This window comes from Hippocampus guttulatus, chromosome 16 (genome assembly GCF_054856545.1).
Source record: "Hippocampus guttulatus isolate MCC_2025c chromosome 16, RoL_Hgut_1.0, whole genome shotgun sequence".
NCBI classification, from domain to species: Eukaryota; Metazoa; Chordata; class Actinopteri; order Syngnathiformes; family Syngnathidae; genus Hippocampus; species Hippocampus guttulatus.
In genome coordinates this window covers 10,651,558-10,666,096 of record NC_141276.1, presented here as the reverse complement: position 1 = coordinate 10,666,096, position 14,539 = coordinate 10,651,558, and the positions used below count along the sequence as shown (strand labels likewise).

Genomic DNA, 14,539 nt, shown 5'->3' with positions numbered 1-14,539 from the left:
CTGCAATCGGTCGGACCTACTTTACGTCGGGACATCAAAAGGTTTTATCACAAAAGGGATAAGTGTGTGATTTCCTCTTTAACCTCGGATGGGAGAACGCGTGCGCTTTACGAGGCGCTTAGATTGCTAAATTCCTCGTTAATGCGACAGCGAGTCACAACACTCGGTCAATCAGGACCAGAAATAAAAAGGATTGACTTTTAATTTGCTGCCTGGTGTCTGCGGGGTCATCCGTTGCCTAGGAGACTGGGGCAGCGTTAGCATATCGTAGACCTCAGACGCATGCAGCCCGACCAGCGCCTGCGTGTTGGGCCCAGACCCGTCAATTTTATCAGGCCAGTTGAGGCCAGCGTCCAGTCTGCTTTGGGGCCCCAGGGTGGTGGCAATGCAAACCAACACCCCCCTCACCCACCCCCCACCTCATCAATACTGGCTGATGAACTCATGCAAGCACCGAGGAGAAGCCGCCGCCAGTGAAAAACAACAGAAAGCAGAAGCCAATTATGATTATGAACACGAATACTATTCTACAACCAACACTAACCCCTAAATTTGAACCCTATGTTGAACCCTTAACTCTAATTTGAAACCCTACTTTGGAAGTGCAACCCTGATTTAACACCCTACTTGCAAACCTTAACCCTAATTTGAAATCCTAATTCTAAACTCTAGCCCTAGCCTCAGATTTAAACGCTAATTTGAAACTCTAACCTGATTTTAAAACACGAATTTTAAACCCTAACCCTGGTTTAAGATAAGAAAACCTTTATTAGTCTCGCAATGGAGAAATTCCCGATTCACAGCAGCAAAGTTATGAAAGGAAGAAGTAGAACAACAAAATATAGGAGCTGCTGGAAAGGCAGCCACCCACGCGGCGCCATTTTTAAGTCAAAATAACACAACACAACACATAGGACACAGACAGTCGTGCAATCTAATTTGAAATCTTAACCCTAATTCTAACCACTAATCCTAGTTGGTAAATTTACTTTAAAATCTTAGCCCTGCATTTAAACCCTTATTCTAAACTCTAGCCCTAGTTGGAAACGCTAGTTAAACTCCCAAGCCTTAGATTAAAAAAAAATTGAAATCCTAATTTAATTTGAAACCCTAACTCGAGTTTAAAAACCTACTCTGTAACCTAGTTTGAAACCAAAATTTGAAACCTGAAATCTAGCTTGAAACCCTAAACCTAGTTTAGAACCCTAATTTGAATCTTTAATCCTAATTTGAAACCCTAATCTGAGTTTGAAACAATAACCCAAGTTTGCAACCCGAGTTAAATACCCTTGTCCTAAAGTCAAACCCTAATTTGAAACTCCGATCCTAGTTTCAAACCCTAACCCTAGTTTAAAACCCTGATTTGAACCCCAAATTCCAGTTTGAAACCCTAATTAATTTAAAACCTTAACCTTTGCAAGTACTGTAGGTAAAATGTTGCATTTTTGTGTATTTTACTTGCTTAGCATGAGCAAGTATTGATCACCCCCCCCCCCTCTAAAAGGCAGCATTTCCTGCAAACCGGCGTCCTCTCCTTTCTATTGTGGACGTCCTCTCTTTTGTGAAGGGCCGTCTTGCATAATGGGGTGTTTCTTCACTGCCTCCTCCTCGTCTTTCTCATCTTCCTCGTCCTCCTCCTCTTCCCTCTCGCCCGGCGGAGCAGTGCATGACGGGAGCTCACACACACGCCACGTTCGAGAAACCCACTGGCACTTCAGTGCGCCTCAGCTGCCTTACATAACATCAGATGTGCACACAACACGCGCACGCGTCAAAGACGCCTGGGCTCTTTGCATGTGCGCGTGTGAGTGTGACGCTCCTTTTATGAAAGGATGTTAAACTGAGACGTGTATGCGACATCATGTCGACCGCCAGTAAATACAGTCCATCATTTTACGTATGACATTATGCAGCCCAGGGGGGCCCAACCTGGATCCGTCATCGTTGGCCGACCTTGCGCCGATCGTGGACAGCGGCTGATAGGATACTGAAGGTGCAGTGTACACTAACACAAAAAAATAGCTAATATTAATAACATGCACACATACGCCTGGAGAGGAGGGTCCGTCAGGAAGTCGAGCCTCAGATTGAGGAGGAGCAGTGTGGTTTTCGTCCCGGCCGTGGAACAGTGGACCAGCTCTACACCCTTAGCAGGGTCCTCGAGGGTATGTGGGAATTCGCCCAACCAGTCTACATGTGTTTTGTGGACTTGGAGAAGGCGTTTGACCGTGTCCCTCGGGGAGTTCTGTGGGGGGTGCTTCGTGGGTATGGGGTACCGAACCCCCTGATACGGGCTATTCGGTCACTATACCACCGATGTCAGAGTTTGGTTCGCATTGCCGGCAGTAAGTCGGAATCGTTTCCAGTGAGGGTAGGACTCCGCCAAGGCTGCCCTTTGTCGCCGATTCTGTTCATAATCTTTATGGACAGAATTTCTAGGCGCAGCCGAAGCGTTGAGGGCGTCCGTTTTGGTGGCCTCAGTATTGCATCCCTGCTTTTTGCAGATGATGTGGTGCTGTTGGCTCCTTCAAACGGGGCTCTCCAACTCTCACTGGAGCGTTTCGCAGCCGAGTGTGAAGCGATTGGGATGAAAATCAGCACCTCCAAATCTGAAACCATGGTCCTCAGTCGGAAAAGGGTGGAGTGCCCCCTCCGGGTCGGGGGAGAGATCTTGCCCCAAGTGGAGGAGTTTAAGTATCTTGGGGTCTTGTTCACGAGTGAGGGCAGGAGGCAGCGAGAGATCGACAGGCGGATCGGTGCAGCGTCTGCTGTGATGCGGACGTTGTATCGGTCTGTCGTGGTGAAGAAGGAGCTGAGCCGAAGGGCGAAGCTCTCAATTTACCGGTCGATCTACGTTCCAACCCTCATCTATGGTCACGAGCTATGGGTCGTGACCGAAAGAACGAGATCCCGGATACAAGCGGCCGAAATGAGTTTTCTCCGCAGGGTGTCCGGGCTCTCCCTTAGAGATAAGGTGAGAAGCTCGGTCATCCGGGAGGGGCTCAGAGTCGAGCCGCTTCTCCTCCACATCGAGAGGAGCCAGATGAGGTGGCTTGGGCATCTGATTCGGATGCCTCCTGAACGCCTCCCTGGTGAGGTGTTCCGGGCATGTCCCACCGGGAGGAGACCCAGAGGAAGACCCAGGACACGCTGGAGTGACTATGTCACCCAGCTGGCCTGGGAACGCCTCGGCATCCCCCGGGGAGAGCTGGAAGAAGTAGCTAGGGAGAGGGAAGTCTGGGCTTCCCTGCTAAAGCTGTTGCCCCCGCGACGCGGCCCCGGATAAGCGGTAGAAGATGGATGGATGGATGGATGGACATACGCACACATCGACAATGTCTAAGTACGCATGAATAGTCCCGCCCATCGTATGGCGTGTGCCATAGTATGACATCAAAAGTTTTAGGACATGATTTATAGTTGGACTTCATTTAAATATCAACGGATGTAAAGTGCATAAGCATCATTTTTACAATGACGTGGGTAGTAATGACTTGAAATGTGATGTCATGGTGTGTAGTGTGATGTTTTTCATGACATCATATTTATGAAATGATTTAGATTTAGATTTTTCATACTGAGACAGTGTGTGTGTGCGTGCGTGTGTGTGTGTGTGTGTGTGTGTGTGTGTGTGTGTGTGTGTGTGTGTGTGTGTGTGTGTGTGTGTGTGTGTGTGTGTGTGTGCGTGTGGGCAGATGAGTGTTTGGTGCGGGTTCGTGTTGTTTTGACTCGTCTCCACGCAATGTGATGACATCGGCGGTGTGCCCGCTCCATTTTTGGGCATGTGTGATGTCACTTCCAGGCGGGCCTTCACCTTGAGTGACATGCTGTGTGTTGCGTAATGGCAGAGGAGGAAGAAGAGAAAGATGAAGAGGAGGAGGAGGAGGAGGAGGCTACCTCACTGGCTTGTGTAGAACGTAATCATTATGAGCACCATAATATTGTATTTTATAATGACATGTAATATATAATTTTTGTGACGTGATGATGTCACTACCTCTTCTTTTATGTGACATCATTGGATTCTTTTTACTGTGGCATTTATGTCAAGATGTATCGTAGAACTGCATTTTTAGTATGACATCCCATATGACATCATTTCAGTTTGATAATTAATATCAAGACATCATTTTTAACACGGCATGAAGTATAGTATGACATGATTTCAATATGATGTATTGTCTGACTTAAATTCACGGCATCATGTCAAATTTTAACATTACATGATGTATACCAAGTCAACATTTTCTTTTTTAAATGACAATGTATTGGATGATGTCATTTGTAATGACATATTGTTTTGATGAGTATAGCTGCATGACATCATATGGAGGAAGACATCAATTTCAAGGACATGATACATTGTGACATATTTCATATATATAGAGTAAGACAAAAAATATAATTTGTCTTTCTCCTAGTAATATGTACCTTTTAATCCAGTAAATCATGGTCTGTGAGTGTGTGTGAGCGTGTGTGTGTGTGTGTGTGTGTGTGTGTGTGTCTTGCGCAATGATGCTCAGCGGCGTTTTGACATAAAAATGACGGCGTCCTGACCCACATAAAGAAGGAGGCTAAAATATTTATGGCCGCCAGTGTCCTAATTGGCTGGCCACTGGGAGCGCTCTCATCCAATCACAGTGCGGTCAGAGGGGTTAAGGTCCACTGTCATCGGCGCCGTTGTTAGCATTATTAGTGGCGCTGTTGGCCTACCCTGCCGCATCCAGATGGGCGGCCGACACTCCGAGCGCAAAGTTAAACTGTCTAATTGGCGGTGCTTCAGCTGGGATACGCACGGCTGGGATACCCCCCCCCCCCCTGCCATTTACCCTCCAGCCCATCCCTGAGGACAATAGTTCTCCTATGTCATTTTTCAACCTTCTCGGAAAACAAGAAAATAAAATGTTGTTAGTGAGCAATTGCCTTCTATGTTTCACACCGGTGCACCCAAGGACGGAAGCGGTGGCCCAAACACACCACCAATCCTACACCTTTCAAAACAGACCGGGCTGTCACCATGGCAACAAAAACCCAAGCCGCATGGGGATGGTAATCATGGGGACGCGCCCCTGTGTTGCAAAAACACACCACCGCAAACAATCAAGTGCGAGCATCCACATGGTGATGCTAACGCTAATGCTAACTGTCACACACTGCTGTGATGCTTAGCATGAGGATGCAAGCGTCTTGTAGCCCCTTTCACACAGGGGTTCTGGTAAATGGACGCATCGCCCTAAGCCTATCACACAGAACACAGCAAAGCGTCTGTTGTACAATATCACACAGCTTGTTAGTCAATGTCTCTCATTCAGATAACTAGATCAGGGGTCCCCAACCGCCGGTCCGCGGACCGGTAGCGGTCCGCAGGGCATTTGGTACCGGGCCGCACAGAAAGAACTTGCCTTATTTCCGTTTTATTTATTTCGGAATACGAAAGATGTTTTATTTTGAAAAATTACCGGATTCTCCGTTACATCCGTCAGTGTCACGCTTGACTCACGTCAAGCCACGCTTCTCGGTCACCTGACCGATGACGCCTCAAAACAAAACACTGAAGCCCGCAAAATGAGTAAAAAAACTGCTTGGAGATCGCAAATGACGGCGGCCTTAAAAGTACGTTCGAGACAACTGGATTCAAGTTATGGCTGAATACTCTGAGATCGCCACAGTTGCACTGTTGCTATTTCCGACATCCTACCTGTCTGAAGTGGGGAGTTTCTGCAGCAACGGCGACTAAAACAAAATTACGAAGTAGACTGGACATAAACCACACACTTGAGGTGTCATTGTCTCCTATTACCCCGAGATGGGACTGTCTGATTGCAGAAAATCAAGCTCGGGGCTGTGGTGAGTCATCATTTTCACTTTGAATTTGCGTTGTATCGTATTTTGAAGGCATTAAACTTTACCATAGCGATAAGAGTGTTGCAACCAGATTAGACGCTCCTTGTTTATTATTATATTTCGAAAACACCACAGTTTTCATGCAGCTCATACCATATTATTTTGTTGTATTAATCCGCCACACCTTAAATGCCGGTCCCTGAAAATATTGTCTGACTTAAACCGGTCCGTGGGGCAAAAAAGGTTGGGGACCCCTGAACTAGATGACATCAGCAGTAGTGATGAAAACGTTATCGGACATCAGAAGTGAGGCAGGTGGTATTTATCTATCTGTGCCTTTCACACAAAAGTCAGCAAATTAATGTAAAACAGGCAGCAAATGTGAGCTAGCTGGCACCTGTCATCATCTGTATTTCTCACAGAACACTTAAGAATCGACAGTAAAAATGTCTTTCAACACAATAGGCTGGGCGAAATGGGGTTTCGACTTAAAACCCCGACCTCGGCTGTCCACTATTCCCTTTCACGCATTCATTGTCTCACCTCCACCTTGAAAATGTTCAGGTTGACTTCAAACCACATTTCATGACGCATGTACCTTTCGCGCAGACAAGGGAAAAGCCAGGAAGAAGTTGTCTGTGTGAAAGGGGCTGGTGTGCTGTTTGCACACAGTGCGCTAATCAATGGACACAGTGTTGACTGACTGGAGTGTAACTCACACATGCGCGCCTCTTAGCAGACGGCGGCCAAGCGGCATCCTGGCATCCAGCACCAGTCGCAAACGCGGCCAACAAGCGCCGCCTTCCCGGGAAAACTCAAGCGTTCTCCAAGAGTGTGTGAAAGTGTGTGTGTGCGCGCACGCGTGTACTCACGCAGGAAGTACTCGGACGGGTCAGCTTCGTAATCCGTGTCCTCGGGGAAGTGATCGATCTGTTTGCACATGCCCTTGAAGTTTCCTGGGGAGGCAAAAATGGGAAAAGTGTCAACAACAAGAAACGCTGATTGGCGTTTCCTTTATATCACTCTCTCTCTCTCTCATTGGTTCATTTCCAGGAAGTGACTTCCTTCAAGCTTCTGATTGGCTGTTACTTATTTAGTTGTTTGATTCAAATGTGACATTGGCAATTACGGTCAGTTGACCATCAGCTGTTGTTTTTGTATATTTTCCAGGAAGTGACTCTCTTCTCTCTTCTGATTGGCTAATAGCTGCATGTGTCATTTCCTTTAGTTTCGGGTTGTTGTTGTTTTTTTTTTAATGATTCATTTGGACTTTATACTTAAGTGTGATACCGAGAATTAAGTTCCAGCTTCTGATTGGATGTGAACACCATTTGTCATTTTTAATTTTTTATGGGGACATAATTATTATTATTAACACTATTGAGGAGCAAATCCACTTCATGCTACTGTATATTTTCAAGGAAGTGACTTTCTTTTGTCGTCCGATTGGCTAACATGGCTTTATTGTGTGCGAGAGCTTTTCACGCGGCCCACTGGTGGGTTGTAGGTGGCGACTGTGAACAGCGGCGAGCTGGCGCGCCGCCAAACGGACGCTGATCTCATTTAGCCGACACCTCCGGCAGTGGCGTCCTATATCCCGGCTTTTCCTTTGTACAAATCCGGAAGAGGTCAGTGAAAGCGGGCATGCTAGAGCTAAGCATGTCTCCACAATTCACAACAACATAGTTCTGAGTCTTGGCGTATCATGTTGCCAGGAATTCCGTTGAAAGTGGGAGACTGTATTTCGAAACAAATTTCACTTTACAGGCTCGTCCAGAAATTGACGAGGATCAAACAGAAAATAAAATTACGACGTATGAGGAGGTTACAGCAGTTTGTTTGTGCGTGTGCATTTTGGCCAAAACGGTGAACTTGTCCTCTAATTTGAAGGGCAGGTTTTGATTGCCATGGCAACGGAATTGTGAGCGGGGGAAAGAAAAGGGGACCCCCACGGTGACGAGCACATGGACATTAGAGGGGGAATCCGTGGCTGTGATCACCACCTGGCAAACATTTCCTTCACATTTGGAGAGACGAGATTTGTTGTTGTTTTTTTTACATTTTCAAATACTACAGTCAAACACCCCAAATCATTGTAGTCCAGCCCACAATCTAAAAAAACCCCCAGATTTTCATCCACAGGTTGTGTTCCAAATAAGAGAGGAGAGGCCCAAAATGCGGGAACATCAGGAGATTTTTCTTTTCAAGGGCAGAGCGGGAGGACGGTTGAGCGCGAGTGGGAGCCGGAGCACATCAAGTGTCACATTCAGGCCTCGCTAATCGCTGAGCCGGGGGAAAAAAAAAAAGTCTCAAACACACACACACACACACACACACACGCACGCACACAGCTTGAGAGGCCTGCAGGTTTAAAGTGCGTCCTCTAAAATCTGGCATTCTCACTCGTATTTGATGTCGATACCACCCGAGCCAGCACGGAAGAACACAATCTGGAGGGGGTTTGGTTTGGGGGCGGGGCTTTAGACTGTAAACTGCACTGTCCATCCTCTGATAAAATAAAGAATCTGGTCAGAACTATTGAGGCGTCGACAGGAAGTAAAAACTAATGTGACTTTGGCCAAAAGTATTGGGACAGACCACTGACACAAACTCTGTCCCAATACTTTTGTCCATAAAGCTAAATCGTGGATGTTTGTCTTTCTTTCTGGTCCCCCCCCCCCTCCTCTCCTCAAACCTCCACTCGCTTCCTCACTTGCAAAGTATTTTGCATCCTCGTCGTCTTTCCGCAGATTTTTTTGTTATTTCCCTTCAAATTGAACCTCGGTGACTTGTGAGCCGCTGGAGACGTGACGAATCGGCATCGTACATCATATGAAGTCAGAAGAAGCGCATGAAAAGAAGTCAAGAGAGAGTCACGGGAGGAAGAGAAAAGCAGACTTCCTGTTTGTCATCCGAGCCGGTGGGATGAAAACAGAAAGAAAAAAAAAAAAGGACAAATTCTGCGTGGTTGTAGGAAGGAGACATCCGGGTCGGGCCGGCCCACACAGCCTGCCGCTGTAATCAAACATGAGCCAGACAAAAGCTTGATGAGACACGAACAGATGCATGATGGGAAAGGTGATTTGGGGGGCGAGGGGCGGGGGGGGGGGTGTTCGGCGAAGAGGTGTCACCGAGTGGGAGGAGAGAAAGAGTCGGATAGATTCAGGGCCACTTCACTTTAGTGATTCCGGTGGGCGGAATTCTCACAAACTTTCCAGGTGGACGCTGAATGCGTCAACGTCCAGATAGCACCCCCCACCCCATCCCCCCCACGCACCCCCCAACGCAGTCCCTACGGCAGCTGTTGCCATGTGGACATCACTTTGGTTGCCGTGGTTACAGCTCGCGAGGAGGTGGGGATCACATGGTGCATCTGCACCCAGGGATCTGACAACGAGTCACAACAACCACACAACAGCTCGCCGAATCGCACGCAAACAACATCCGCACACACTGAAGAGCAACAACTCACGCACGCAAACAACAAACACGCTGGACCGATCGCAACGAGACAACGAGACACACAAACAAGATACACGTGTGGAAATATACAAACCGACACAAGACCAAAACGTGAAAACTCACACAGACTCGTGAAAGACCCACAAAATAGACAAACGCGGACGAGGTAAACGCACACAAACAACAAACGAGGGAACGACGCGTGCCCGACGCATCGACGCTCACACGTATGACCAACACGAGCACTCACGTGCAGCAACAGCACTGACACGAAAAACACATTCACACCAAACAACCCATACAAGAACAAAACACGCACACACGCACGCGCAGAGACGTATACGCATGCACGGAGAACACACATGCGCACAACACACAATCACATGAACAAGACTTTTTAATCGAGCAATGAAGCTCTCCTAATGGGCGTATTCATCTTGATAATCACAGCTTATTTAATGGCCTAATCGCCGCATTCATCTTGATAACATCCCGTCGAGGCGGCCAAGACCCCCCCCCCCCCCCCACACGCGCACACTTTCCTGCAACCCGGATCGAGGCCGCGCTTCTCTGGGGGAAGCACGGCCTCTTCAACCTTTGCGATAGCGACCGCCAACAATAACACTGTGTTAGCATTTGAGCTAACTATTAGCGTGTGTTAACTGTTCTGTGAAGCGCTTTGTTTCAGCTGCAGCTGTTGTGAAAGCGCAATATAAATAACGATGTATTGTATTGTGGAGGGCCCAGTGGTCGAGTGGTTAGCGCGTCGACCTCACGGTGCAGAGGTACAGGCTTCGATTCCGACTCCGGCCTCCCTGTGTGGAGTTTGCATGTTCTCCCCTTGTGAGGATAGAGTGGATCAGAAAATGGATGGATGGATGTATTGTGTTGTATTGTGTTCGTTAGCAACTGAAGACGATGTTAAAAGCACTCCACGTGGGCAAAAGTAGTGTGAGGCAATTCCACCCAAAGAAAGTGATGCGAACTGCACTTTCTCTTTAAGTCCCGCCCTCTTGCCCGGTCAAAGGTCAGTACCTCCAACGCTGGAATACTGCCGGGTCACCTTGCCCCCCCCCCCCCCATTCCATCAAAAATGTTCTCCCGTCAATGTACGAGGGGCACGCGCGCATTCAAGCTGACACTGCGTGATTCTAACACATTGAAGGTGTCTTTGCCGCACACTAGTGGTGAATTAAACATTAGAGATCGAACGACTCAGCGATGCCTGGTGGCTGCCGGGTCATTCACCCTTTCAAGGCGACGGACAGCAGACCACCTGTGCAACACACACACACACACACGCACACACACACACACACACACACACACACACGCACACACACACACACACACACACACACACACACACACACACACACACACACACACACATTACCCCCCCAGCCCCCAATCAGCAGCATAAGTCACTTTGAGCCACAAGTCAATTAAAAAGTAATGTAAATGTAAATGAAGAAGAGTTAAAGAGGCGGAGAGGACAAAACGGCGTCCCCTTTCGCACACGGAGGGCATTTGATTAGGTACGCTATCAAATCACATCACAAACAGATTCTGCCTTGATATATAAGAATGATTCGTCAATCTGCAGGACATAACTTAAGTGTTGCCTAAGCGGGGCGGGGGTGCCTGGTTATCACCTTGGGTTATTCAGAAAAGCTCGTCTTGTGGATTACACCTTTCCGTCTGTTGAAGCGTTTATACGCAATTTAAGAAATGCTTTGCAGAAATAATTTCGGCAAATGAATGGCTGAGCGTGAAAAATTGGAACGTTTATGCTATCCTGTTTTTTAGCACATCAGTGAGACTCAACCTTTAGTTACTAGCGGCTAAACCGCTAACGTAGCATGTGCGAACTCCGCTCGCATTTTTTCAGCTTAAACGAATAGTATTGTGATTGCAAGTGAGAGTGGGGAATTTCTCTTATTGTTTCTCTTATTCTCATTTTTTTTTTAGCAGCACATTCAGCCATTGTTGATTTTTGACCATACATGTTTGACCCTTCTTCCTTAGGTTTTTTTTATTTACTGATTTTTTTTATATCCATCCGTGCCTGCGACAAGCACAAAAAAACAACAAAAAAAACGGTGATGCAATTAATGAAGATTCTCATCGCGTGCGATGCAAAGCGCCACTTTTCCGTCCGCTCTCCCACTTTCCCTTATCTTTGAAAAACGCCTCAAAGTGAAGTTTGAAAAGATTCCGCCGCCGTGCTCGCTTGTTCCTGAAAAGTGCCGAGCTCAGCAGGCGCGGCTGATAAGCTCATTGGCCAAGATAACAAAAGTCTTTGCACAAAGACGAACACGGCCGCCCTGAAAGACCAACGCGTTCCGTCTGGAACGGTTAAGTGCTAAAACTCCCGGCATGCACTTCCCATATTCCACTTGGCCGCCGCCCAATGGAGGAGTGCCACATAGTCCGGTAAGCGACTTTGTGGACTCACTCAGAGGGTATCTTAACTTTTTTTTTTCTTTCCCCATTAAAAAAAAAAAAAATGCAGATAATAGTCATGCTGTCAAAGTCATCTTCTTCGCTGAGGTGCAAAAAAAAAATGCAGCCAAAGACAGCGGTGCAAAAAGATTGACACTGCGGCTTCACTGTTGTGGATTACGAGTCTGTGGCGTTGACTTTTACGCATCGAAGAGTCAAAATATTGGAAGAGAAAATCATCACAGCATCTATGAATTAGCAATTTAGCAATCAAAGCCTGGTTCCACACTTTTTGTACCCAACAAAAGGAAACACAAAATAAAAAAGACAGCGTAAGCCACACTTGCATTCTCTGACACCCATATCAATCACCAGGCCAGGACCTGCCTTTTAAAACCGCACACTTTCAAAGTCATGACATTACAACGACGAAAATGATTATGGCGACTACATGCGAAGAAAATAATACCTGTACTTCACACTCATTGATATTGTTTCATAATGCAAAATTTAATTTTATATGATCAATCAATTAATTGATGGGATGATCGTTAGCATCAGCGATTCTAAAAATATTCCATAACATTCTGTCACGACTTGACATTTACGTTATAGCAAAGTCATGTTTCCACTGAGTGGTCTAGTCAACTCCTAGTTTACTTCTACTACTAGTCTACTGTGCGGTTGGCACAGTCAGAAACACTCTTCAGCTACCTGAAGCAGTGTTGAAGCTACACAAACAGTCGTGTGCCAGAAATTGTAGATTTCATTTTTTTTTTTTTTACCATTTCTGGCAATGGAAACAGAAAAGAAGCCACATTGCACTCATTTCATCATCCTGAAAAGAGACCTACAGCACACGTTTACCACTGTGGGTATAATCTTATCCATGACCGTCCCCGTCCCCCAATCCCACCTCCAACCACCTGCACACTCATTTTAACCCCCCACCCACTCCCCATTTGTGTCAGACGTCCTCCGCGGTAACAGCAGGAGGAGGAGAAGTGGTGTGAGAGAGGGTCAAAGAGCTATGCGTGTGTGTGTGTGTGTGTGTGTGCATGCGTTACGGGGACACATCCAGTATTCAGTGTGGCGCTTCGCTGCGGTTCTCTCTCTTCTTCTTGCTAATCTTTAATGTAGCAAGAAAACGCAAATGGTTGCAGTGTGGCTACGTCAAAGCGGACCCCCCACACCCCCACCCCACCACCACCATTGTGGCAATTGTCAATTCAGTGAGTGTCCAGGTCACCTCTTCTTGCTGCTGCAGGGCCGAGCAGCAATGAAATGCTGGGAGACGAAAGGCAGACGGGGGTAAGCCATGTTTGAGGACTCTATTGACTCCTGTACATATCCCAGCTTCCCTTGCATCTTCCCCCCCAAGCATTCATGATGGAATGTAGCACCCACAAAGGGAAAAAAAATGTATATACATAATACCAATACAAAATACGCACGTGAGGTGCAGGTGTTATTTTTGTCTACTTGGGGAAGCCATCCTCACTCATGTTGGACATTGTAGTACGTGTGACATTAGGGGTGTTCACACGGCACACATTTGCTCCGGCGCTGCACCGATGTATTTTGTTGCGATATATTTTGCACCGCAGCAAATTGTGTGGAGCGTTCACACGTACAAAGCCGCTGAGCGTGTCTGCACCGGCACAGCGTCGGCGCAGCCCCACTTGCGTTCACACGGCAGTTTCTGCAGCGGAGCAAAACGACAGAAAACAAATGAGCTGTCGTGTTGGTTCTTTTTAAAACGTATACACAACTCAAGCGACTACTGGACAGGCACGTCCTTCTCCTTCTCGGTCTCTGTGCCTTCTGCTCGAGAGTGACCGCCCCCGAAAACATAAATCAACGATGACTTCAATGACACTCAGAAAAGCAAACACATCATGCGCCAAACAGAAAATCAAGAGAGGAAATCACTAAATAAATTATATGGGGGGCGGGGGGTTGTGAACACACAACAAAGGAACAAACTACACTAACAACTCCGAGACAGTCCAGTCTCCTACAAAAGGAAAGATGTTACCAGCCAAGTCTTGCGTCGTTATTAAACAAACACATGACGGAAGTCCGACAGAGCGCGAAAGCAACACATTTTCGCCGTACGTACGCTTCACAAGCATTTGCTCTGGAGCAAATTTAACCCAGTTGCGTTCACATGTGCAAATTTACATCGGTGCTGCTTCGCAAACGAGCATTTGCTCCGGAGCAAATTTTTAAACCACCTCCCTGAGGTGGATCAAATTTGGTCCGGTGTAAGCTGTTTTCCGGGGCTACGCCGGAGCTAATTTGCACGTGTGAACGCTCTACTGGGGCAGCCCCGGCGTAGCACCGGACCAAATCTTGCCGTGTGAACACCCCTACTGAATGTGTGTGGCCTGGTGAGTGATGTGGGAGTCAGTGAATGAAAGTGTTGTTGGCTGTTGTGAGTTCTATATAGTCTGTGTCGATTCGCCCTAGCAGCGAGCGTACGTATAAACAATTTCACACTAATGTCAAGGGTTGTGCCGATAAACAAAGACATCGGGTTGAGATGGGTTTGCTACACTGTATGCTGTGATGGAGGCCAGATCTTGGGTTTTGCCTGTTGTGTGTTTAACCACTCCTCAAAATGTCCATGCAACAAAAGTGGGGCATCAACGCTTGTGTCACAACAAGAATAAATAATAAAAAGACGCACACACTAACGGACCAGCCAAAATGTCCACACAAATCGAGAAGACAAGGACACACACACACACACACACACACACACACACACACACACACACACACA

General features: G+C 47.1%; 1 protein-coding gene across 1 annotated transcript in view; it reads right to left on the bottom strand.

Annotated features, from left to right (window-relative positions):
- The window catches only part of cacng2a (calcium channel, voltage-dependent, gamma subunit 2a), a 28,595-nt gene that overhangs the window by 7,243 nt on the left and 6,813 nt on the right, over positions 1–14,539 (bottom strand). The window contains exon 3 of the mRNA XM_086133913.1: positions 6,717–6,800. Coding sequence (XP_085990039.1) covers positions 6,717–6,800 — 84 coding nt within the window. The remainder of the gene's footprint in view (positions 1–6,716; positions 6,801–14,539) is intronic.